The sequence below is a fragment of the Gopherus flavomarginatus genome, chromosome 1 (assembly GCF_025201925.1).
Source record: "Gopherus flavomarginatus isolate rGopFla2 chromosome 1, rGopFla2.mat.asm, whole genome shotgun sequence".
Classification (NCBI taxonomy): domain Eukaryota; kingdom Metazoa; phylum Chordata; order Testudines; family Testudinidae; genus Gopherus; species Gopherus flavomarginatus.
In genome coordinates, this window is record NC_066617.1 from 380,433,833 (window position 1) to 380,461,257 (window position 27,425).

At 45.5% G+C, this 27,425-nt stretch overlaps 1 protein-coding gene across 11 annotated transcripts in view; it reads left to right on the forward strand.

Annotated features, from left to right (window-relative positions):
• The window catches only part of LCMT2 (leucine carboxyl methyltransferase 2), an 83,668-nt gene that overhangs the window by 34,620 nt on the left and 21,623 nt on the right, over positions 1-27,425 (forward strand). For 5 of the 11 annotated variants that reach the window (XM_050924440.1, XM_050924464.1, XM_050924432.1 and 2 more), the window contains 3 exons: positions 9,969-10,214; positions 10,413-10,643; positions 26,904-27,001. In XM_050924440.1, coding sequence (XP_050780397.1) covers positions 9,969-10,214; positions 10,413-10,643; positions 26,904-27,001 — 575 coding nt within the window. Of the gene's footprint in view, positions 1-9,968; positions 10,215-10,412; positions 10,644-12,335; positions 15,100-26,903; positions 27,002-27,218; positions 27,254-27,425 lie in introns of those variants that run through there. The other 6 variants (XR_007769537.1, XR_007769538.1, XM_050924493.1 and 3 more) reach the window with 3 other exon arrangements.

The following is a 27,425-nucleotide window of genomic DNA, read 5'->3' on the forward strand; positions in this document are numbered from 1 at the left end:
TTTGGAGTTGAGAAGGAATTTTCCTCCAGGGCAGATTGGCCGAGGCCCTGGAGGTTTTTCGCCTTTCTCTGCAGCATAGGGCACGGGTCACTTCCTGGAGGATTCTCTGCAGCTTGAGGTCTTCAGACCACAATTGGAGGACTTCAATAATTCAGACATAGGTTGAGGGTTTGTTACAGGAGTGAGTAGTGAGATTCTGTGGCCTGCATTGTGCAGGAGGTCAGACTAGATGATCGTAATGGTCCCTTCTGACCTTAAAGTCTATGAGTAATGGTCTCAATTTGCAGTGGGGGAGGTTTAGGTTGGATATTAGGAAAAACTTTTTCATTAGGAGGGTGGCGAAGCACTGGAATGGGTTCCCTAGGGAGGTGGTGGAATCTCCTTCCTTAGAGGTTTTTAAGGTCAGGCTTGACAAAGCCCTGGCTGAGATGATTTAGTTGGGAATTGGTCCTGCTTTGAGCAGGGGTTTTGGACTGGATGACCTCCTGAGGTTCCTTCCAACCCTGATACTCTATGATAAGAATGGCAGTACTGCGTCAGACCAAAGGTCAATTTGGCCTAGTATCCTGTCTGCCAACAGTAGCCAATGCCAGGTGCCCCAGAGGGAATGAAGCAACAGGCAATGATCAAGTGATCTCTCTCCTGCCATCCATCTCCACCCTCTGACAAACAGAGGCTAGGGGCACCCTTCCTTACCCATCCTGGCTAATATCCATTAACGGACTTAACCTCCATGAATTTATCCAGTTCTCTTTTAAGCCCTGTTATAGTCCTAGCCTTCACAACCTCTTCAGGTAAGGCGTTCCACAAGTTGACTGTGTGCTGTGTGAGGAAGAACTTCCTTCCTTTTATTTGTTTTAAACCTGCTGACCGTTAATTTCATTTGGTGGCCCCATGTTCTTATATTATGGGAACAAGTAAATAACTTTTCCTTATTTACTTTCTCTATATCACTTGTGATTTTATATACCTCTATCATATCCCCCCTTAGTCTTTTTTCTAAACTGAAAAGTCCTAGCCTAGTGGGGGGGGATATGCTTGCTCTTCATAAATATATCAGAAGGATTAATATTCGGGAGGGAGAGGAATTATTTAAGCTTAGCACCAATGTAGACACAAGAACAAATGGGTATAAACTGGACACTAGGAAGTTTAGACTTGAAATTAGATGAAGGTTTCTAACCATTAGAGGAGTGAAGTTCTGGAACAGCCTTCCAAGGGGAGTAGTGGGGGCAAAAGACATATCTGGCTTTAAGACTAAGCTTGATAAGTTTATGGAAGGGATGATATGATGGGATAGCTTAATTTTGGCAATTGATCTTTGATTATCAGCCGGTAAGTATGCCTAGTGGTCTGTGATGGGATGTTAGATGGGATGGGATCTGAGTTACTGCAGAGAGTTCTTTCCTGAGTGCTGGTTGGTGAGCCTTGCCCACATGCTCAGGGTTTAGCTGATCGCCATATTTGGGGTTGGGAAGGAATTTTCCTCCCGGGGCAAATTGGCAGAGGCCGTGGAGGTTTTTCGCCTTCCTCTGCAGCGTGGGGCACGGGTCACTTGCTGGAGGATTCTCTGCAGCTTGAGGTCTTCAAACCACAATTTGAAGACTTCAGTAACTCAGACATAGGTTAGGGGTTTGTTATAGAAGTGGATGGGTGAGATTCTGTGGCCTGTATTGTGCAGGAGGTCAGACTAGATGATCGTAATGGTCCCTTCTGACCTTAAAGTCTATGAGTCTATGAACCTGCTTACGTGGCAGATAAACTGGCCCAGCCCACCAGGGTACTTACCCTGGCGAACCACGTGCCAGATGTTGCAGACCCCTGTTATACAGGATAAACTCATAAATTGTTCACGCTCTATAACACTGATAGACAGATATGCACAGTTGTATGCTCCCTGAGGTATTAATACACACTCTGAGTTAATAAGTAAAAAGTGATTTTATTAAATACAGAAAGTAGGATTTAAGTGGCTCCAAGTGGTAGCAGACAGAACAAAGTAAGTCACCAAGCAAAATAAAATAAAATGCGCAAATCTATGTCTAATTAAAGTGAATACAGATAATCTCACCCTCAGAGCTGCTTCAGTAAGTTTTTTCCTCAGACTGTACCCCTTCTAGGCCTGGGCACAATTCTTTCCCGTGGTACAGCTCGTGTTCCAGCTCAGGTGGTAGCTAGGGGATTCTTCATGATGGCGCCTCTCTTTTTTTGTTCTGTTCCACCCATTCATATATCTTTTGCATAAGGCAGGAATCCTTTGTCCCTGTCTGAGTTCCCACCCCCTCCTTCTCAATGGAAAGAAACCAGGTTAAATATGGATTCCAGTTCAGGTGACATGATCACATGTCACTGCAAGACTTCATTGCCCACTTGCTAGCACACACATCTACAGGAAGACTTCCAGGTAAAACAGCCATCTGCAGTCAATTGTCCTGGTTCATGGGAGTCATCAAGATTCCAAACCACCATTAATGGCCCACACTTTGCATAATTACAATAGGCCCTCAGAGTTATATTTGTAGTTTCAGATACAAGAGTGGTACATTTATACAAATAGGATGATCACACACAGTAGATTATAAGCTTTGTAATGATACCTTACAAGAGACTTTCTGCATGAAGCATATTCCAGTTACATTATATTCACTTGTTAGCATATATTTTATAAAACCGTATAGACTGCAGCGTCAGGAGCTGCTAACAGGGAGTTTTGCAAGGGAGTTTGGAAGGGGAGTAGGAAGGGAAGGGGGGGTCCCTTGTCGGTCTCATCTGTGACCCATTGGTCCCTTGAACCCATAACCTGAGCCACATCGAAAACCTTTCTGTTCACAGCAAAGAGGAGCGGACAGAGAGCTGTAGACAGGAATTTGAGACTTTGACAGAGGGAGGCTTAAAATGGTGAGGAGGACCCGTAACACCTGTGCCAGCACTGCTTCTGTCTCCTCCACCTGCGCCTGTAGCCAGACAGAGCACCAAAGCATGGATGCTTTTACCCAGATTCTGGTGTGGGCTTGCAAAGACTGTAATTTGCAATTTCCACTTACTGATATCCAGGCTGGGGGTGGCATCCAATGTGAAAGGTGCCTACTGGTGGAATCTCTCAGGCAGCAGGTGGGAGAGCTACAGGAGGAGGTGGCCTGGCTGAGGAACATCTATGTCCATGAGCAATTCCTGGACAGTATCCATGTGGAGACAGCTGATGGTGCTGTCCCAGTTGACGGGACTACTGACACTGCAGTGGAAGAGGAGATGCCTCAGGGTGTACCTGACACACCAGTGGAGGAGGAGGCTCAGGGTGGACACAGCCAGCTGATTACTTCTAGCAGCGGGCAGTGCTCCACCACTGCTGCGAACCCTCCTGTTGTGGTAAAAGATACAGGAGAGAAGAAATCACCCCCAACAGTTAAGGGGGTGAAGCCTCGTACCCCTAAGGCTGGGAGGTCTGCTGCCAGCACTGATAAGAAACGTAGGGTAGTGGTGGTTGGAGACTCTCTGCTGAGGGGGACGGAGACACCCATCTGTCGCCCTGACCGTTCATCCCGGGAGGTATGCTGCCTGCCAGGGGCCCGTATCCGAGACGTTACAGAGGCTTTGTCGAGGATTATCCGGCCTTCTGACTACTATCCCATGCTACTCATCCATGTGGGCACAAATGATACTGCGAGGTGTGATGCTGAGCAGATCAAGAGTGACTACAGGGCTCTGGGAGTATGGGTTAAGGAGTTTGGAGCGCAGGTGGTATTCTCTTCGATTCTTCCTGTTGAAGGTAGGGGTCCGGGCAGAGACAGATGCATTGTGGAGGTGAATGCCTGGCTGCGAAGATGGTGTCGCCAGGAGGGCTTTGGCTTCCTCGACCACGGGATGCTACTTGAGGAAGGACTGCTAGGAACAGATGGCGTTCACCTTTCGAAGAGAGGAAAGGCCTTATTCGCGCACAGACTGGCTAACCTGGTAAGGAGGGCTTTAAACTAGGTTCGACGGGGACAGGTGAGCAAAGCCCACAGGAAAGTGGGGAACAAGACCTGGGAGATGGGTTGGAAGCAGGAGGGAGCACAGGCTATAATGGCAGAGAGGAAGGAGGGTCAGGGCAAAGCTGGGAGGCAAAATCAAACCAGTATCTTAGATGCCTTTATACAAATGCAAGAAGTATGGGTAATAAGCAGGAAGAACTGGAAGTGCTAATAAACAAATACAACTATGACATTATTGGCATTACTGAAACTTGGTGGGATAATACACACGACTGGAATGTTGGTGTGGATGGGTATAGTTTGCTCAGGAAGGATAGACAGGGGAAAAAGGGAGGAGGTGTTGCCTTATATATTAAAAATGTACACACTTGGACTGAGGTGGAGATGGACATAGGAGACGGAAGGGTGGAGAGTCTCTGGGTTAGGCTAAAAGGGGTAAAAAAACACAGGTGATGTCGTGCTGGGAGTCTACTACAGGCCACCTAATCAGGCGGAAGAGGTGGATGAGGCTTTTTTCAAACAACTAACAAAATCATCCAAAGCCCAAGATTTGGTGGTGATGGGGGACTTCAACTATCCAGATATATGTTGGGACAATAACACCGCGGGGCACAGACTATCCAATAAGTTCCTGGACTGCATTGCAGACAACTTTTTATTTCAGAAAGTTGAAAAAGCTACTAGGGGGGAAGTTGTTCTAGACTTGATTTTAACAAATAGGGAGGAACTTGTTGAGAATTTGAAAGTAGAAGGAAGCTTGGGTGAAAGTGATCATGAAATCATAGAATTTGCAATTCTAAGTAAGGGTAGAAGGGAGTGCAGCAGAATAGAGACAATGGATTTCAGGAAGGCGGATTTTGGTAAGCTCAGAGAGCTGATAGGCAAGGTCCCATGGGAATTAAGACTGAGGGGAAAAACAACTGAGGAAAGTTGGCAGTTTTTCAAAGGGATGCTATTAAGGGCCCAAAAGCAAGTTATTCCAATGGTTAGGAAAGATAGAAAATGTGGCAAAAGACCACCTTGGCTTACCCTTGAGATCTTGCGTGACCTACAAAATAAAAAGGCGTCATATAAAAAATGGAAACTAGGGCAGATCACGAAGGATGAATATAGGCAAATAACACAGGAATGCAGAGGCAAGATTAGAAAAGCAAAGGCACAAAATGAACTCAAACTAGCTATGGGAATAAAGGGAAACAAGAAGACTTTTTATCAATACATTCGAAGCAAGAGGAAGACTAAGGACAGGGTAGGCCCACTGCTCAATGAGGAGGGGGTAACAGTAACAGGAGACTTGGAAATGGCAGAGATGCTTAATGACTTCTTTGTTTCGGTCTTCACTGAGAAGTCTGAAGGAATGTCTAGTATAGTGAATGCTTACGGGAAGAGGGTAGATTTAGAAGAGAAAATAAGCAAAGAGCAAGTAAAAAATCACTTAGAAAAGTTAGATGCCTGCAAGTCACCAGGGCCTGATGAAATGCATCCTAGAATACTCAAGGAGTTAATAGAAGAGGTATCTGAGCCTCTAGCTATTATCTTTGGGAAATCATGGGAGACGGGGGAGATTCCAGAAGACTGGAAGGAGGCAAATATAGTGCCCATCTATAAAAAGGGAAATAAAAACAACCCAGGAAACTACAGACCAGTTAGTTTAACTTCTGTGCCAGGGAAGATAATGGAGCAGGTAATCAAAGAAATCATCTGCAAACACTTGGAAGGTGGTAAGGTGATAGGGAATAGCCAGCATGGATTTGTAAAGAACAAATCATGTCAAACTAATCTGATAACATTCTTTGATAGGATAACGAGCCTTGTGGATAAGGGAGAAGCGGTGGATGTGATATATCTAGACTTCAGTAAGGCATTTGATACAGTCTCGCATGATATTCTTATAGATAAGCTAGGAAAGTACAATTTAGATGGGGCTACTATAAGGTGGGTGCATAACTGGCTGGATAACCGTACTCAGAGAGTAGTTGTTAATGGCTCCCAATCCTGCTGGAAAGGTATAACAAGTGGGGTTCCACAGGGTTCTGTTTTGGGACCGGTTCTGTTCAATATCTTCATCAACGATTTAGATGTTGGCATAGAAAGTACGCTTATTAAGTTTGCAGATGATACCAAACTGGGAGGGATTGCAACTGCTTTGGAGGACAGGGTCAAAATTCAAAATGATCTGGACAAGTTGGAGAAATGGTCTGAGGTAAACAGGATGAAGTTCAATAAAGATAAATGCAAAGTGCTCCACTTAGGAAGGAACAATCAGTTTCACACATACAGAATGGGAGGAGACTGTCTAGGAAGGAGTATGGCAGAAAGAGATCTAGGGGTCATAGTGGACCACAAGCTTAATATGAGTCAACAGTGTGATACTGTTGCAAAAAAAGCAAACGTGATTCTGGGATGCATTAACAGGTGTGTTGTAAACAAGACACGAGAAGTCATTCTTCCGCTTTACTCTGCGCTGGTTAGGCCCCAACTGGAGTATTGTGTCCAGTTCTGGGCACCGCATTTCAAGAAAGATGTGGAGAAATTGGAGAGGGTCCAGAGAAGAGCAACAAGAATGATTAAAGGTCTTGAGAACATGACCTATGAAGGAAGGCTGAAGGAATTGGGTTTGTTTAGTTTGGAAAAGAGAAGACTGAGAGGGGACATGATAGCAGTTTTCAGGTATCTAAAAGGGTGTCATCAGGAGGAGGGAGAAAACTTGTTCACCTTAGCCTCCAATGATAGAACAAGAAGCAATGGGCTTAAACTGCAGCAAGGGAGATTTAGGTTGGACATTAGGAAAAAGTTCCTAACTGTCAGGGTAGTTAAACACTGGAATAGATTGCCTAGGGAAGTTGTGGAATCTCCATCTCTGGAGATATTTAAGAGTAGGTTAGATAAATGTCTATCAGGGATGGTCTAGACAGTATTTGGTCCTGCCATGAGGGCAGGGGACTGGACTCGATGACCTCTCGAGGTCCCTTCCAGTCCTAGAGTCTATGAGTCTATGAGTCACAATGGGGTGTCTTCCCGACACATACAGTATGGCATTGCTGTGTGTACAGCATCAGTTCTGTTTCCAAACTTTTGCTAATTCATAAATTTAGAGGGCAGAAGGGGGGCATTGGATCATCTGATCTGACCTCCTGTATAACACAGGCCAGAAAATTTCAACCAGTTACTCCTGTATCAAGCACAAAAACCTTTTGTTTGGCTAAAGCAACATCCAGAAAGGGGCTAATCTGAGTTCGAAGATCACAAGAGATGCAGAAAGAACAGGAGTACTTGTGGCACCTTAGAGACTAACAAATTTATTTGAGCATAAGTTTTTGTGGGCTACAGCTCACTTCATCGGATGCTGAGACTGGAACATACAGCAAGGAGATATTTATATATACAGAGAACATGAAAAGGTGGAAGTAGCCATACCAACTGTAAGAGGCCTATGAATTGAGATGAGCTATCATCAGCAGGAGGAAAAAAAACTTTTGAAGTGATAATCGAGATGACCCATAGAAGGTGTGAGGATACTTAACATGGGGAAATAGATTCAATTAGTGTAATGGCCCAACCATTCCCAGTCTCTGTTCAAACCTAAGTTAATTGTATCTAATATGCATATTAATTCAAGTTTAGCAGTCTCTCTTTGGAGTCTGTTTTTGAAGTTTTTTTTGTTGTAAAATTGCCACCTTCAAGACTGTCACTTGAGGTTAGAGAGGTTGAAGTGTTCTCCCATTGGTTTTTGAATGTTATGATTCTTGATGTCAGATTTGTGTCCATTTATTCTTTTGCGTAGAGACTGTCCAGTTTGGCCAATGCATATGGCAGAGGGACATTGCTGGCACATGATGGCATATATCTCATTGGTAGATGTGCAGCTGAACTTGCCCCTGATGGCGTGACTGATGTCATTAGGTCCTATGACGGTGTCACTTGAATAGATATGTGGACAGAATTGGCATCAGGTTTTGTTGCAAGGATAGGGTCCTGGGTTAGTGGTTATGTTGTGTGGTGTGCGGTTGCTGGTGAGTGTTTGCTTCAGGTTAGGGGGCTGTCTGTAAGCGAGGCCTGGTCTGTCTCCCAAGATCTGTGAGAGTTAGGGTTAGGGTTACAATCGCATTTGCTCCAGTCCTTCAGACAGAGACAAACACCTATAGGATCTCTATCAAGCATTCTTAAAACTACAGTACCCACCTGCTGAAGTGAAAAAACAGATTGGCAGAGCGAGAAGGGTACCCAGAAGTCACCTACTACAGGACAGGCCCAACAAAGAAAATAACAGAACGCCACTAGCCATCACCCTCAGCCCCCAACTAAAACCTCTCCAGTGCATTATCAAAGATCTACAGCCTATCCTGAAAGATGATCCCTCACTCTCACAGATCTTGGGATAATGTAGACGCAATTTGACGGTATTGGCCTCCGGGAGCTATCCCAGAGTGCTCCATTGTGACCGCTCTGGATAGCTCTCTCAACTCTGATGCACTGGCCAAGTAGACAGGAAAAGGCCCGCGAACTTTTGAATTTCATTTCCTGTTTGGCCAGTGTGTTTGCAGAGCTCATTCAGAGCTCATCAGCATGATGTGCACATTGCCTGGCCTGTACTTTTTGAGAAGTCTATGACCATGACCCTATTGTCACCGCGCTGCTGGTGCCTCCTCGCCTGGTTTTGCGTGAAACAATTGTCTGCCGTTGCTCTGACGGAGGGTGGGGTGACTGGCGACATGGCTTACAGGAAATTAAAATCAACAAAAGGGGTGGCTTTGCATCAAGGAGAAACACAAACAACTGTCACACAGAATGGTCCCCTCAAGGATTGAACTCAATACTCTGGGTTTAGCAGGCTGTTGATTTCACAAACAAATCAGGTCAATTTCTTGTTTTGATCCATCTATCTTTTACATCTTAGGCTGCAGCAGATGGTGCAGTATGACTGCAAGCCATCGTCATCTCCTGGGTGCTCAGCAGAAGATGGGAATGACCTGGCTGAGTTACTCCCATGTCTGTCCAGATGCCCCTGACCGATCTCACCGAGGTCGGCTAAAAGAGCACCCAGGAATATGACGATGGCTACCAATCGTAATGCACCGTCTGCTGCCAAAAGACAATGAGCTGCTGCTGTGTAGCAATGCAGACCCACGTCTGCCAGCTCCCAGGAGACGTACGGTGACAGTGAGCTGAGTGGGCTCCATGCTTGCCGTGGTATGGCATCTGCTCAGGTAACCCAGGAAAAAAGGCGCAAAACGATTGTCGTCTGTTGCTTTCACGGAGGGAGGGAGGGATGGGGGGCCTGATGACATGTACCCAGAACCAGCAACAACACTGTTTTTGCCCCATCAGGCATTGGGATCTCAACCCAGAATCCCAAAGGGTAGCGGAGACTGCAGGAACTGTGGGTTGGCTACTCACAGCTACACACAGTGCAACGCTCCGGAAGTTGACGCTAGCCTTGGGACTGTGGACGCAGTCCAACAACTTAATGCACTTAGAGCATTTTGAGTGGGGACACACACAACCAACTGTATACAAATGATTTCTAAAAAACCGACTTCTATAAATTCGACCTAATTTTGTAGTGTAGACATACCCTAAGGTGCCACAGGTAGTCCTGTTCATTTTGCGGATACAGACTAACACGACTGCTACTCTGAAAAGAGATGCAGAATCCACCGTCCCCTTGGCAGTTTGTTTCGATGGCTGATGACCCTCACCATTAAAAATATTGTCTTATTTCTATTTGAATTGCCTCGTATCAGCTTCCAGTAATTGGTTCGCGTTTTGTCTTTCTCTGCTAGAATGAGGAGCCCTTTAGTACCTGCTATTTTCCCCTCCTGAAGGTATTTACACACTATAATCAAGCCCACCTCTCATTCTCTTTGATAAGTGAAAGAATTTAAGCTCTCTCACTTTTTTCTGGTTAGAGGGTAATCTCTGTTCTTGTGTGTGTCATGTCTGGGCACTACTGCAAACAAACCCCTATGCCTCAGTCTGATTCTCTTTGGATTGCAGCTTTCTCTGCTGATGACCCTCCCAGAGTTGCTGGTAGCATCTCTGCATCAGTGTGCTCAATCGCTGGCCTGAGGCGGTATGGCCACCACTCTGTACTTATCAAACCACATGTGGTCCTCACTACTGGAGGCTTCGGAGAGCAGGGTGGACGACACTGCCGCCTGAGAGATTTCCATGTCCTAATCAGACACGAGGACAACTGGCGTGTTAGAAGTGTGAAAATGGAAAAGTCTGGTAACACTTGGGGTACGTTTTCCCCCTAGGGTGGAGCACACACAGAGATCTCTAATATTAATGGGGTAACCCTGGAGGGGAAGGAGGAGATTCATACTGTACTATCAGTGCTCAGCACTGAAGGGTAGAGGGGATTGAAGCCTTTGGTCTGGTAACCCTCAGTCTTCCTGTAGAGGTACCAATCTGAATCTTGGTGTTCTCTCTCTTCAGATGGACGGTTGTTCCATACTGTGACGTGTGTTTCTGGGAGCCAGGCCCTGGCAGTGGGTGGGCGAATGTCCCCAACGAATGCAGATTTGGGGATCCTTTGGCTAAGGTTTCCTGAATCCATGACAGCCTCAGATCCAGATTGTGTTGTGGTGGAACTTGTGAGCCCACAGCCTGCTGAGGACCTAGCCTTATCGCGCTGGAGACATACTACAACTGAAGTGATGTGCCAAGGTAAAAGGGCCCAAAAGAGAATTTCCTCAGTCAGTGGGGGAAGAATGTTTAGTTATGACAGGGAGGGGCCACTTAGGGATCTGGGGCAAAAATCAGTACTTGGTCCTGCTAGTGAAGGCAGGGGGCTGTACTGTATGACCTTTCAAGGTCCCTTCCAGTCCTAGGAGATAGGTAAATCTCCTATTATTATTATTATTTATTGTTATAACCAAAAGCCCAGTAGGATTTTGAAAGGACAGGTTTTTTTTGTTTTTTTTTTTTGGCTGCTTGAAAGCCAAAAAGGTTTTTGTTTATTTGAGAGCAGCTAGAGATTTTTTTCTCTCTTTGCCTGGAAGCAGAGGTGTTAGGTTATTTTAACAAAGGGATTTTTTTTTTTAAACTGTGAGCAGCTGGAGATTTTTTTATCTGCCTGAGGGCAAGATAGTTAACTTCCTGCAAGGGAATTCACAAGCAAGGTTTTTTTTTTCTAGCTCCGGTAAGCTAGGCAAGCAGGAGTTAGGATGGCGAAACGCAATGTCCAACAAAACTAGAATTAGCTAAATTCGAAGCTGAGAAAAGAATAAAAAAACATAATAGACAGATGGTCAGGGAAGAAGCTGCCCATGAGAGAGCTATGAAGGCAGAGGAACTTGCCCACAAGAGGGCTGTGGAGGCCCAGAGGGCAGCCCAGAAGCATAAACTGAAGTTAGAAAGGGCCAGGGCTAAGCAGAATATACCAGACAACCGTAGCAATCCTTCACCAAGTACCGCGTCCCATCCCAGAAAGTTCCCCACCTACAAAGGAGGCGATGATACAGAGGCCATCTTAAAAAATTTCAAAAGGGCCTGCCTTGAATACAGCCTCTCTACAGAATAGTATATGGTGGAGCTGAGACCGCAGCTCAGTAGACCCTTAGCAGAGGTGACAACTAAAATGCCTACAAAACATCCAAATAGCTACAAACTTTTTAAAAACAAGGCCAGGATTAGAATGGGGCTAACACCTGAGCAGTGAAAACCAGACATGGCATTTTCCTGACACGCCTACCACATTGTAAAAAATTGGGATGCCTAAATATCAGGAGCAAGCGTTAAATCTCTGGAAAATCTGCCTTTCCTAATGCAAATGAAGCAGTTCTTAGAGGGTGTTCCTGAGAAATAGAAGGTATATCCTAAATGGGAAGTCCAAAACTGTAATCAAGCGGGGAAAATTGAAACCAAATGGGTGGAGGTGGTAGAAAAGAAGGTGGTAGTAGCAGTTGAAGCAAATATCAGAAGGAGTAACCTAAAACAAAACCCTACCACTAGGGGCAGCCCAAGGCCCCACCTACATCCCAAGGAAAACCCCAAACTCCTTATCGTCCCACCACACCAGTCTCCAGCAACCCACCTCGCCCCAGTGGCCAGTCAGCTGGGCAATGTTTTAAATGTACTAAGCTGGGGCATATAAAGGCCAACTGCCCCAAGAACCCCAACAAATTGCAGTTCATTACACCAGAATTGACACCAAAGGTCCCCCGGCCCAAATGCCTCCCAAGTACCCTCAGAGCGAAGGGAAACTGTGAGTATGGGTGGGAAGAAGGTTATCGCATGGAGGGATACTAGAGCACAAGTGTCAACTCTCCATCAATCCTTAGTAAACCCCAAATTCATCAACTCAGAGGCCCCGGTAACGATTCAACCCTTCATGTCAAACTCTTTAAACTTGTGTAGAGCCAAGTTGCCTGTCCAGTACAAGGGCTGGTCAGGAATGTGGACTTTTGCAGTCTATGATAATTATTCCATTCCCATGCTGCTGGGGGAAGACTTGGACAACCATGTGAAGCTAGCCAAAAAGGTGGGAATGGTCACCTGCGGCCAGGCTAAGCAAGCCTTCACACCTAGCTCTGTTCCTGAGCCTCCTGCAAGGGCCCAGCTTGTGTTGCCAGAGACCCATACTAAGGTGGTGGAACCGAACCCCATGCCCATGTTTGTGGCAGCAGTAGTGGATCCAGTCCCAAAGACCCAGACAGAGCCAGTCCCAAAACCAGAACTGGAGCAACCAGCACCAAAACCATTGCCAGCACTGAATCCAGCGCTTGCAACCCCGTCTACAACTCCAATGCCAGAGGGCACTAGCAAGCCTGCACTGGCAGCAGCAAATAACCCTACGCAAGAGGCTCAGCAGGAGCCTAAAATACAACATAGTGTGCCAGCAAAGAGCGGTTTACAGTCAACAAAAATAGCCCCATCATCCTACATCACTTCAAGAGGGACCAAGCCCAAGTCCACAATTCAATGAGAAACTGATGTCTCCAACATCAAGGAAACAGTTCCAGGCCAAGCAGGAAGCAGATAACAGCCTCCAGGGAGTTTAGGCGGCAGCACGAAGCAACCCACTGCCTCTCAGCTCTTCTAACCCATCCTGATTTGTTGTAAAAAAGAGAACTTTTTTATATAAGAAAACTCTTTCTGGTGGACATCAGGAAGACTGGCATTCTCAAGGACAGTTGGTAGTTCCAACTAAGTACCGGGTAGAGCTCTTAAGCTTAGCCCACGATCATCCTAGTGGCCGTGCTGGGGTGAGCAGGACCAAAGACCTTTTGGGGAAGTCATTCCACTGGGAGGGAATGGGCAAGGATGTTTCTACTTATGTCCGGTCTTCTGAGGTGTGCCAAAAAGTGGAAAAAAAACAAGACCAAGTCAAAGCCCCTCTCCAGCCACTCCCCATAATTGAGGTTCCATTTCAGCAAGTAGCTGTAAATATTCTGGGTCCTTTTCCAAAAAAAGACACCCAGAGGAAAGCAATAAATAATGACTTTCATGAATTTTGCCACCCGATGGCCGGAAGCGGTAGCTTGAAGCAACACCAGGGCTATAAGTGTGTGCCAGGCATTAACAAACATTTTTGCCAGGGTAGGTTGGCCCTCCAATATCCTTACAGATTCAGAAACTAATTTCCTGGCAGGGACCATGAAAAGCCTGTGGGAAGCTCATGGGGTGAACCATTTGGTTGCCATCCCTTATCACCATCAAACAAATGGCCTGGTGAAGAGGTTTAATGAAACTTTGGGAGCCATAATACGTAAATTCGTAAATGAACACTCCAATAATTGGGACCTAGTGTTGCAGCAGTTGCTTTTTGCCTACAGGACTGTACCACATCCCAGTTTAGGGTTTTCACCATTTAAACTTGTGTATGGCCGCAAGGTTAAGGGGCCATTACAGTTGTTGAAGCAGGAATGGGAAGAGTTTACGCCTTCTCCAGGAACTAACATTCTGAACTTTGTAAGCAACCTACAAAACACCCTCTGAAACTCTTTAGCCCTTGCTAAAAAAAACCCTAAAAAATGCTCAAAAAGAGCAAAAGACCTGGTATAAAAAACATGCCAGAGAGTGTTCCTTCAAAGTGGGGAACCAAGTCTTGGTCTTAAAGGCACTCCAGGCCCATAAAATGAAATCGTCGTGGAAAGGGCCATTCACGGTCCAGAAGTGCCTAGGAGCTGTTGACTATCTCATAGCATTAACCACATCAAACCTAAAGCCTAAGGTATACCATTTTAATTCTCTAAAGCCTTTTTATTCCAGAGAATTAAAGGTTTTCCAGTTTACAGTCATCCACTGCTTCCACTGCAACTATGCTCTTGTGCTTGTGTCTTGATAGCGAATTTTTCCATGTTGTCTGTCATGGGCTCCTGGGAATGTGTGTTCTTCCTTGGGAAATGCGCTCAGTGCTAACCGTCTTCCTCCACCGCTTCCACTGCAACTCTGCTCTCCTGGTGCCATGAATTCACCTTGCAGGTGGTCTTCTCGTCGTTCAGTATAAATATCTATTCTCGTGGCATCCGTTGTCATCCACCATTTCCACTGCAACTCTGCTTTCCTGCAGAAGCCATACCACGGCAAGCATGGAGCCTGCTCAGCTCACCGCTGCTGTTGTGTGCATTGTAAACACCTCGCTCATTAGCCTTCAGTATGTGCAGAACTAGAACCTGCAAAAGCTGGCGAGGAGGTGATGACAGCATGATCACGATAATGATGAGGACATGGACACAGACTTCTCTCAAAGCATGGGCCCTGGCAATTTGGACATCAGGGTGGTAATGTGCATTTGGATGTTTAAAAGTGCGCTGGTGCCATTTACTGACTTGGTTAGACCTCAGCGAAACCAATATTCCAATTGTTATTGCCGCTTGCTGTGTGCTCCACAATATCTGTGAGAGTAAGGAGGAGATGTTTATGGCTGGGTGGAAGGTTGAGGCAAATCGCCTGGCCGCTGATTACGTGCAGCCAGACACCAGGATGATTAGAAGAGCACAGTAGGGCATGTTGTGCATCGGAGAAGCTTTGAAAACCAGTTTCATGACTGGCCAGGCTATGATGTAACAGTTCTGTTTGTTTTTTCTGGATGAAAACCTGCCCCCTTGCTTCCTCTACCACCCTCCCCGCTTTGATCTCCACTTGCAGAGGCAATAAAGTCATTGTTGTTTCAAAATAATGCATTCTTTGTTAATTCATCTCACAAATAGGTGGATAACTGCCAAGGTAGCCTGGGAGTGGTGGGGGAGGGAAGGACAAGGCCACATTGCACTTCAAAACTTATTGAATACCAGCCTTCTGTTGCTTGGGCAGTCCTTTAGGGTGGAGTGGTTGAGTGCCTGGAGGCCCCCCCCGCCCCACATTCTTGGGCGCCTGGGTGAGGAGGCTATTGAACTTGGGGAGGAGAGTGGGCAGTTACACAGAGGCAGCAGCAGCGGTTTGTGCTCCTGCTGCCTTTCCTGCAGCTCCACCAGATGCTGGAGCATATCAGTTTGATCCCCCAGTAGCTTCAGCATTTCATCCTGCCTCCTCTCATCTTGCTTCTGCCACCTCTCGTCTTGCTCTTGCCACCTCTCATCTAGCTCATCTCTCCTGTCCTCACGTTCGTTTTCTGCTTTCCTGGACTCTGACATTGTTTGTCTCCACGCGTTCTGCTGAGCTCTTTCAGAGAACATTTCATCACAAGTGCATTTTTTTTGCCTTCTTATCTGAGCTAGCCTTTGGGAAGGAGATGATAGGGGGAGCGTTGAAACATTTGCAGCTGTGAGAGCTAAAAAAGGGAGAGTGGTATTTATAAAGACACATTTTAGAGAACAATGGGTAAACTCTTTCATGGTGAACCAAGCTGTTAACGTTACATAGCACATGTGCTTTTGGTACAAGGTCGCATTTTGCCTCTTATATTGAGGGCCTGCCAGTCTGGTGTGAGAGATCACACAGCTGAGCAACAGAATTCTGCTTGCAGGCACCCATGGTAAGCCACAGTCCTTCGGCTTCTTCAACTTTCATAACGTATGGGAACAGTTTCAAACAGCAGCACCCTCCTTTCCCATACCAAGCACGGGTTGGGTTGGCCATTTAAAAGGAGGGGCAGTACTGGCTGCGATTGCATCTCAAGTCTTCAGGGCAAATTAATCATTAAACATGCTTGCTTTTAAACCATGCATTATATTTACAAAGGTACACTCACCAAAGGTGCCTTCTCCAGCTTCATGATCTGTGAGCCTGCCTTGGGAGGATTGGGAGGGTATTGGCTCCAGGGTGATAAACAGTTCCTGTCAGGGAGAATGGTTTCTCTGCTTGCATGCTGTGCGCTATCATCCTCCTCCACCTCCTCATCTTTCTCATTCCCCAAATCCTCATCCCTGTTGCATGAGACTCCCCCCCTTGCAGGTGTCCATGGTCAGGGGTGGGGTAGTGGTAAGGCCCCCCCCAGAATTGTATGCAGTGCATCATAGAAGCGGTATGTCTGGGGCTCTGACCTGGAGCAGCCGTTCGTTTGCCTCTTTGGTTTTTTGATAGGCTTGCCTGAGCTCCTTAATTTTCATGTAGAACTGCTGCGGGTCCCTGTTGCAGCCTCTGTCCATCATGCCATTGGAGATTTTTTCAAATATTTTGGCATTTTGTCTTTTGGAATGAAGTTCTGATAGCATGGATTCATTTCCCCAAACAGCGATCAGATCCAGTACCTCCCGTTCAGTCCGTGCTGGAGCTCTTTTGCGATTCTGGGACTGCATGGTCACCTGCACTGATCACCTCGCCACACTGGCCAAACAGGAAATTAAATTCAAAAGTTCCCAGGGCTTTTGCTGTGTACCTGGCTACTGCATCTGAGTTGAAAGCCAGAGCGGTCATAATGGAGCACTCTGGGATAGCTCCCAGAGGCCAACACTGTCAAATTGTGTCCACACTACCCTCAAATTCCACCTGGAAATGTCGATTTCAGTGCTAATCCCCTCGGCGGGGACGACTACCAAAATCGATTTTAAGAGCCCTTTAAATCAACAAAAATGGCTTTGTCACATGGATGGGTGCAGGGTTAAATTGATCTAACGCTGCTAAATTCAACCTAAACTCATAGTGTAGACCAGGGCTAAGTTACCTCTCAAACTTGTTTTTGATCAAAAGCTGTCTGTTAAAGTCTCTCATTGTAAGGCACTTGTTCAGCCCCGTGAATAATTTTTGTTATTCTTTGCGCTTGCTCCAGTTTTTCAACATGCTCACAACCACGAGTGCCTACTTCAGGGCAGACTATCAAAAGCAGAGCAGACACCCCAAACTAGTGGTGTGTTCTATAATTAGATTTCACCAACCCGATACCAAATGTGAACTCCTAAAGTACTATAATAGTCTTACAGTGTAGTCACAGAAAGTCCACTAGGCTGGCAGGGACAGTCTGTTTTGCCACACAGGCAAGCTGGGCTGTGTGAAAAATTGTCACTTACACCAAAAATCACAAAATATTCCAGGTTACACCCAGTCCTAAGAGATCGGTCACTCAGCATCCTAGATCTCACACCAAAGACAACAAGGGCAGCCAATTCTATAGTAAACTAACTAAAGGTTTATTAGTTAAGGAAAAGGAATGAGTGTTCTTGAGATGTTAAAGCAGGTAAAATATTTGTACAGGTGAGTCATGGTCTATAACTCCAAATGGTAGCAGAAATGTAGTATCTGCCAGTTTCCCAACAGTCTCTCAGCCATACCCAGAATAACTTGGGATCTCAGTCTTCTCGTTCAGTTATTCTGCCCTGTTAGAATCCAAACAGTTCAGAGGTGAAATGTTTTTCCTTGTGTCCATCCTTACAGCTTTTTCTCACTGAAAACAAGCTGACTAGATCTCTACCCACATGGGCTCTTTCTTTCAGGGTTGAGAGAAAGGAATGCATTGAGAGTCTTTGATCTCTGATCATCACATACCATCACTACTTGCCTTCAAATGCACAAAAATTAGCACTTTAATAGGAAAGTTCTTAACTTGCATTACATAAGTCTTCTTACTCGTTTGATAGGTTATTTAGTTACGCTGGTATATACAATGTAAATGTTTGCTATTACATTCTAACAGAATACGGATAAGTGAAAACAATGCATGAGCATCCCGTTAGTTTTCATGAAATTTAAACACCAAATGCATTCTTATACATTTAACAATCACTTTGTTTAAACTAACATAATGTGAATTGGGCTGACTTCCAGCTATGAGTTTGTCATTTCTCAGCTGACATCTAGATCTTGGCCAGAGCAGGTACTTGGTCTGATTTCAGTACCAGGCAAACTGCTTGAAAATTTAATTGAAAAAGAACAGAATTATCAGACACATAGATGACCATAATTCGTTGTGGAAGAGTCAACATGTTTTTTGTAAAGAGAAATCATGCCTCACCAATCTACTAGAATTCTTTGAAGGGGTCAACAAGCATGTGGACAAGGGAGATCTAGTGGAGATAGTGTACTTAGATTTTCAGAAAGATTTTGACAAGATCCCGCACCAAAGGCTCTTAAGCAAAGTAAAGATAAGAGGAAAGGTCCTTTCATGAATTGGTAAGTAGTTAAAAGATAAGAAACAAAGTGTAGGAATAAATGGTCAGTTTTCAGAATGGAGAGAGGTAAATAAAAGTATCCCCTAGGAGTGTGTAATTGGAGCAGTCATATTCAACATATTCATAAACGATTTGGAAAAAGGGGTGAACAGTGAGATGGCAAAATTTGCAGATGATACAAAACTATTCAAGATAGTTAAGTCCCAGGCAGACTGCAAAGAGCTACAAAAGGATCTCACAAAACTGGGTGACCGGGCAACAAAATGGCAGATGAAATTCAATGTTAATAAATGCAAAGTAATGCACATTGGAAAGCATAATCCCAACTATGCACTCAAGATTTTGGAGTCATTGTGGATAATAAACAGAATGTTAGGAATCATTGAGAAAGAAAGAGATAATAAGACAGAAATTATCATATTGCCTCTATATAAATCCATAGTATGCCCACATCTTGAATACTGTGTGCGGATGTGGTCGCCCCATCTCAAAAAAGATATTTTGGAATTGGAAAAAGTTTCAGAAAAAGACAACAAAAATGATTAGGGGTATGAAATGACTTCTGTATGAGGAGAGATTAATAAGATTGGGATTTTTCAGCTTGGAAAAGAGACAACTAAGGGGAGATATGATAGAGGTCTATAAAATGATGACTGGTGTGGTGAGAGTAAATAAGGAATTACTATTTACTCCTTCTCCTAACACAAGAACTAGGGGTCATCAAATAAAATTAATAGGCAGCAGGTGTAAAACAAACAAAAGGAAATATTTCTTCACAAAATGCACGGTCAACCTGTGGAACCCTTTGCCAGAGGATGTTGTGAGGGCCAAATTTATAACAGGGTTAAAAAAAAGAGCTAGATACATTCATGGAGGATAGGTCCATCAATGTCTGTGAGCCAGGATGGGCTGGGATGATAGCCCTAGCCTCTGTTTGTGAGAAGCTGGGAATGGGTGACAGGGAATGGATCACTTGATGATTACCTGTTCTGTTCATTCCCACTGGGGCAGCTCGCATTAACCACTGTCGGAAAACAAGATACTGGGGTAGATGAACCTTTGGTCTGACCTAGTCTAGCTCTTCTTATGTTCTTATTATGTTGATAAATTAGAGAAGGTTTGGTGAAGAGCTACGAATTGTCCTTAGGCCGCCTCCTCCCAGGTTGGAGATTTAGGTTCTATTGTGTGGTGTGAAAACCACAGGCCAGACATTTTCTTCTGTAGATTCTCATTCTCTGGTAACATGTTTGAAATCACATCAGTGAGGCAGTTTTTATAAGCTCTCCTTCAGAGTCAGGCTTTTTCACGCTGGTTTTGTGCCAGCCCACATAATAGGGGCTAACATTACAGTCTGTGATCAGTTGGCAAATCTGGTTCACAACTAGGCTTCTACATCTGTTTGTCCTTTCAAAGTTTTCAGTTTTAAAGTGCAGAATTCAGAACCTTGTGGGAATTCTTGATCCATATGTGCATGGCTAGTGTCTGTTCCATTTTGTTTCTTACAGCTGTCCCCGTACTCCATTTTGTTTTGTTCTCCTCCTGTGGCTGCCCTTCCCTGGCTGTTAAGTTGCTTACCAGGGCCACTGCCCTTCTCAAAGGGAGGACCCCTTGAGTTGTTTAACAAGAGCCATTGCCCTTCTCAAAGGGATGGCCACTTGTGCTGCGTGCTAAATGGGACCACTGCCCTGTTCAAAGGGTTAGTCCTGTTATCACCTCGTTGAACCTGGGCTCGGTGTAGGGCAGGCAATATCCAGAGCTGCAAGACCTATTGTGTTTTTAAGATCCTGGGCATGAGTCATAGGCCTCATGTGCTTTTGAGTCACCTATTGCGCAGGACTCTGCCCAGACATGTTTCTGTGCTCACCTGCCTGGTTTTTCCCTGTGCCTCCTCCCCTGTGACAGAGGGAGCCTGTCAGGATTACTGGTGGGAAACTGCCTGAGTTTGCCTTTAAAAACAGACATTTTTGAAACCAACATCAGAAAGGTTCCTGCATTGCTGCCTGGTCTGATCATCCAGGGGTTCTGGGGGGTCCTTTCTCCGCTCTCGTTTTATTTTTTGAGCGTACCCCCGTTTTTTGAAAACCCCCCTTTGAAGAACGAATTGCTACCTGAGAGATCTCCTGATTATTGAGACTGTACCGAGCCCTCCTTGCTTCTTCTGATGTTGCTGCTGCTTCTGCCTTTGCTGCTGCCTTCGGGACTGGTAAGAATCCCTCTGTGAAACTTTCCCTACTTTTATTTTATTACTTTAGCTGCTGGCTCTGTTTCCCCAGCACACAGACTCAAGCTAAACCTTGGTCTGTGTCTGAAAACCTCTCTTAAACTCCGCGGCGCTTTGCTGCTAAAAATAAGTTTGTGCCGCTGCTAAGCTCTGCTCCTGTGGGCTTTGCCTCGGAGCTCCCTGCTTTCAGTTGTATCCCTTGGCTTCAGCCACCATCCCTTGGCTTCCTTGGGAGCTGTATCCTGGGCACATACCACTCTGCCCTCTGTGACTTCTCCATAGCATAAGGTGCACCATAGGTTTTGTTTTTTTTAGTTTGTCATAGTTTGTTAAGGTTGTAGAGCTTGTAAATTTCACCTGCCTTGTTATAGTTTACTGTTTTGTTGCTCCGTATAGTTGCTTGTTATAGTTTTGCTTAGAATTATGATATTTGTTTTTTTGCCTAGTCGTTGGTTAAGATATATAAGGTTTTTGCTGCTTAAATTAGTCTTTCCGCTGTCCTGATCTCTCCCTGAACTTTCCCCGTGTCTGTTTTTCCCCCGCTCCAATCTCCCCCTCTGTGTACTTCTCCGTGTCTATAGACAAGGTTTTTGCCACTTGAATTCGTGTCCGTTTTTCCCCCGCTCCAATCTCCCCCTCTGTGTGCTTCTCCGTGTCTCCCTGTTATAACTCCTTGCTGCCCCCACCCCGCGTCTGCATCACCCTCCGAACCTCTCAAACTCCTTGCTGCTTCTCCCCCGTATAAACTTCCCAAACCCTTTGCTGCTTTTTTCCCCGCATCTGCACTGTCTCCGAACCTCCCAACTCCTTGCTGCTCCCCCCCCCACGTCTGCATCACCCTCCGAACTCCCCTAACCCCTTGCTGCTTCTCCCCCTGTGAAACTTCTCAAACCCTTTGCCGCTTTTTTTCCCTTTGTTTTTGGTGTCCGCTTGTTGCTTAAACCTCTCTCCAGCCCTTCTTTACACTTCTCCGCTGCCCCTCCCCTACCGAAGATCACCATCACGCTGCTCCATTGTCCTTACCTTGCAGGGCTTCAGAGTCCCTCGCTGCTTCCAGCCACACTCTCCTCTCATCAGTTGCCACTAATCATTCACTCCCCTCCCCCTTCCTGTTCCTTGACAGATTATCTGCTATCCTAGCCTCACAAATTAAGTCATTACTTTTCTTTTATACCATTACATTGCATAAATTCACTTATATTCACATTTTACTTGTAATTATAACATAGAAGCTACCATTTTATTTTGCATTTCTTTTTGATACGCTTATTGACTGTACTGTATCCCCTTGTGCTGAACCCCACTTACTGTTCCCTACTGTTATAACTCCCTACACTGTTCATAAGAACCCCCCCATCATTGTCTATTGTAAACACCCTATACACCCCATCCCATCGTATTTCATTGTTAAATTCCCACCACTTCTTTTTTCCTTTAATAAAGAAATTAATTGGCACTCCACCTGTGTGGTAATTGCTCCCCAAGATCCCATATACCTGCAGGCAGGGACAGCTAGGAGCGAAATGATGCTGCAAGTTTGAAGATTTGTACAGAGATATACGTCTGGCAAAGAAGACACATGGCCTTTGTCATAAACAGATAGCTAAGGGTTAATGTCTCTTTCACCTGAAGCACCTGACCAGAGGACCAATCAGGAAACCGGATTTTTTCAACTCTGGGTGGAGGGAAGTTTGTGTCTGAGTCTTTGTTTTCTGTCTGCCTGCTTTATCTGAGCTTTGGAGAAGTAGTTTCTACTTTCTAGTCTTCTGTTTCTAAGTGTAAGGACAAAGAGATCAGATAGTAAGTTATATGGTTTCTTTTCTTTGGTATTTGCATGAATACAAGTGCTGGAGTGCTTTGATTTGTATTCTTTTTGAATAAGGCTGTTTATTCAATATTCTTTTAAGCAATCGACCCTGTATTTTGTCACCTTAATACAGAGAGACCATTTGTATGTATTTTTCTTTCTTTTTGTATAAAGCTTTCTTTTAAGACCTGTTGGAGTTTTTCTTTACTTCAGGGAAATTGAGTCTGTACTCACCAGGGAATTGGTGGGAGGAAGAAATCAGGGGGCGATCTGTGTGTTGGATTTGCTAGCCTGATTTTGCATTCCCTCTGGGGGAATAGGAAAGTGCTTTTGGTTTCCAGGACTGGGAACGGAGAGGGGGAGTCACTCTGTTTGGATTCACAGAGCTTGTGTCTGTGTATCTCTCCAGGAGCACCTGGAGGGGGGAAGGGAAAAAGGATTATTTCCCTTTGTTGTGAGACTCAAGGGATTTGGGTCTTGGGGTCCCCAGGGAAGGTTTTTCAGGGGGACCAGAGTGCCCCAAAACACTCTAATTTTTTGGGTGGTGGCAGCAAGTACCAGGTCCAAGCTGGTAACTAAGCTTGGAGGTTTTCATGCTAACCCCCATATTTTGGACGCTAAGGTCCAAATCTGGGACTAAGGTTATGACATGGTGTAGCAGCGGTTGGGATATAGACAGAATCCAGAAGCCAGTAGGAATATTATATTTTTCTTTTCTCTGCTAAGGGCTTTTTAGCAGAGAGAAACAGTTTGGTTTTAAAAGGGAACCAGAGAGAATTTTTTTTTTCTGCTCTCTGTCAGTTTGTGGCTTGCATCTTAAGCAAGAAACCATTAAGGTGCTATTAAGAGTCTTTTGTCACACAATAGCACTCCCATTGAGAGTCATTACCAGCACTATATATATGCAAATAAAGTGGTTTTTCAGGTTTACTTAACATTGAAGATTAGCTAAAGGCACTGTTGCTAGGCAGACTCCAGGAGGCAACAGAGAACCTGCAGTTCTGAAGATAAACACCGGAGGGCACCCCAACACAAGAAAACAGGAACCATGACTTCTAAGGCAAAAATTGAGGCCGAAGAACAAATCAAAGAAGCTGAACACAGGCGAGAGATGGAAAAACACAAACAGGAACTAGAAATAAAACAAAAAGAGATGGAGCTGAAAGAAAAGGAAGAAAGCATCAAACTGGCAGCCTTCCAAAGAGAACAGGCAGCCAAAGAGGCAGCACACAAAAGAAAACTAGAAGAAGAAGAGTTGGCCCACCGCCGAGAAATGGAAAAACAACAAAAAGAAATGGAAAAAACAACAAAAAGAGAATGAAGAGAAGGAAAAACAGAGAAAACATGAACTGGAGTTGGCAAAAGCTGGGCTGCATGTGCCAGCCAACCCTAACAAACCGGCGCCAATTATTGCTCCACAGCACAGGAAATTTCCCACCTACAAGGCAGGTGATGACACCGAGGCCTTCTTGGAAAATTTTGAAAGAGCCTGTCTTGGGTACAGCATCCTCGAAGACCAGTACATGGTAGAATTAAGGTCACAGCTCAGTGGACCTTTAGCAGAGGTGGCAGCTGAAATGCCTAAGCAGCAAATGAATGACTATAAACTTTTTCAAACCAAGGCCAGATACAGAATGGGGATAACCCCAGATCATGCCCGTCGGCGCTTCAGAACCCAAAAGTGGAAACCAGATGTGTCATTTCCCAAACACGCGTACTACGTTGCAAAAAACTATGAGGCCTGGATAACAGGAAACAACGTTCAAACCTTGGAAGAACTGCACCTCCTCATACAAATGGAGCAGTTCTTGGATGGTGTTCCTGAAGACATCACACGGTACATACAAGATGGAAAACCCAAAGATCTCGCTGAGGCGGGGGAGATTGGAGCCAAATGGATGGAACTGGCAGAAAGCAAGAAAGCTACTGTCAAGGGGAACGATTACCCCAGGGGGCACACAGACCATAAACCCTACAACCGAGGACAGCCAAAGACCCCACATACCACCCAAGTAAAGCCACAGACACCCTACTCTTCCACCTCACCAGTCTCCAGTAACTCACCTTGGCCCAGTGACCCATCAGATGGAAGATGCTTTAAGTGTAATGAACTGGGACATATCAAGGCCAACTGTCCCAAGAACACCATGCGAGTGCTATTCATTACACCACCATCACACCAAAGATCCCCAGGCCCAGATGCCTCTCAAATACCCTTGGAGCGAAGGGAAAATTTGAGAGTGGGCGGAAAGAAGGTTACTGCGTGGAGAGACACGGGGGCACAAGTGTCAGCTATCCACCAATCCTTCGTTGACCCCAAATTCATCAACCCAAAGGCCAAAGTTACAATTTACCCCTTCATGTCACAAGCTGTAGACTTGCCTACAGCTCAACTGCCTGTCCAGTACAAAGGCTGGTCAGGAATGTGGACTTTTGCAGTCTATGACAATTATCCTATCCCCATGCTATTGGGGGAAGACTTGGCCAACCAGGTGAGGCGGGCCAAGAGAGTGGGAATGGTTACACGTAGCCAAACCAGGCAAGCTTCCAGACCCATTCCTGTTCCTGAGCCGTCCACAGAGGCCCCGTCTGTGTTACCAGAGACCCAGACAGAGGTAGTGGACCCGGATTCCATGCCTACCACTGAAACAGCCACAGCATCTCCAGTCCCAGGCCCGGAACTGGAACAGCAACCAGCACCAGCAAGTGCAACCACATCTTCAAACTCAACGCCAGAGGGCGCCAGCGAGCCAGAACTGGCAGAAGCAACAGACAGCCATACCCAAAAGGCTCAGCCAGAGCCTCAAATACCCTCAGGTGCACCAGCGCAGAGCGGTACACCAGCAACGGAAACAACCCCATCACCTACATCGCTTCCAGAGGGACCAAGCCCAAGTCCACAGTCTGAGGAAGAACTGGTGACCCCAGCCTCAAGGGAACAGTTCCAGACTGAGCAGGAAGCAGATGACAGCCTTCAGAAAGCGTGGGCGGCGGCACGGAGCACCCCACCACCTGCCTTACCATTATGTTCAACAAAAAAGTACTTATTCTCCCATTCCTGTTTAGAAGCCTCGATTTTTTCATCTGTGTTTTTTATTTTCTGTTTGCATTTGCTTTCCATTGTTAGATGGTGTAAGAAAAATTTTGATTAAAATTTTCCACACCAGCTAGTCACCGTGTGCTTTATTCAAGGAGACACTGGTGCCAGCCAGGGGGTTCTGGACCCCGGCTCTGTCCGAGGCCCTGCCCCCCCACTCCACCCCTTTCCCCAAGTCCCCACTTCCACACCACCTCTTCCTGACCCTCCCCCGAGTGAGCCATGTACTCACTCTTCCCACACACCCCTTCACATCGCAAAACAGCTGATTGCAGCAGGTGTGAGGCACAGGGAGGGAGGAAGAGGCACTGATTGGGTGGGCTGCCAGCAGGTAGGAGGCTCGGGGGGGAGGGGATGATAGGGCTGTTGGTGGGTGCTCAGCACTTACCATTCTTTCCCCAGAGTCGGCTCCTAGCAGGAACTGCATTTTATCTTCTGAAGAGCTGCATTCAGCTCCGGAGCCGCAGTTTGGCCACCCCAGATAAAAAAATATCTTCTAGTTGACTCAGACAAGAGGCATGAGTTAGGCTGACTATCCTGAAATTGCTGGCTTATGCCTAGTCTCTCCCTCCAGCTGTCTGGTTCTACATTAGTTAGCAGGGAGAGATTGAACAGACACTAGTGGAATTGCTAGATAGTGGCAGCAAAGAATCCTGTGGCACCTTATAGACTAACAGACGTTTTGGAGCATGAGCTTTCGTGGGTGAATACCCACTTCCTCAGATGCATGTAATGGAAATATCCAGGGGCAGGTATATATATGTGTGCTAGCAAGCAAGCTAGAGATAACGAGGTCAGTTCAATCAGGGAGGATGAGGCCCTGTTCTAGCAGTTGAGGTGTGAAAACCAAGAGAGGAGAAACTGGTTCTGTAATTGGCAAGCCATTCACAGTCTTTGTTCAATCCTGAGCTGCTAGAACAGGGCCTCATCCTCCCTGATTGAACTGACCTCGTTATCTCTAGCTTGCTTGCTAGCACACATATATATACCTGCCCCTGGATATTTCCATTACATGCATCTGAGGAAGTGGGTATTCACCCACGAAAGCTCATGCTCCAAAACGTCTGTTAGTCTATAAGGTGCCACAGGATTCTTTGCTGCTTTTACAGATCCAGACTAACACGGCTACCCTCTGATACTAGATAGTGGCAGACTCTCTTAGAAGTCTGGAGTACAAAGCATCCACTCTTGTGGATATAATTGAGGTCCCCCATGACAACTGCCTTGCAGCGATCCAGGCAGAAGATGCATCTGTTGCCTACGTGACCTTTCATGATCCAGCTCCTCTGTTCAGCTGACTGTGTCTTCTTTCTAGGCCAGAAGTACCTGTTTATCTATGGGGGCCGTTCTGCTGTGCAGCCTGTCCTGGGGGACTGGTATTTCCTGCATTTGGAAGAGTTTTCCTGCAGAAGGGTAAGTACCCCACAAGACCTTGAGGAATAATGTCTGTCCTAGCTCTGTGACTGGGTGCTCCAGTACTGGGAGCCTATTTAATGTTCCAGTTTTGTGAGTTGAGGCAGCAGAATAGATTGATTTAAATCACAGATGTTAATCTTGATTTTAAATGGCAAGAAAGATACTTTGATTTAAATAATCAATTCTAATCTTGTTTTACATTTGTATTTTTTAGTTATTTTCCTATAGAAAAGTTGATTCTCATTGTTGGTAAGCATTAAACCTTATTTCTAATTAAATTTAGCATTTACATTAAAATTTAGTATTTCTCTCTAACCAGGAGGATACACTACATCTGTACACATTTATTTAAGCAATTATATAACTTTACATGTGTTCAGGCTCTTCTTTTTGACATTACTTTATGTTAGAAAATAGTGAA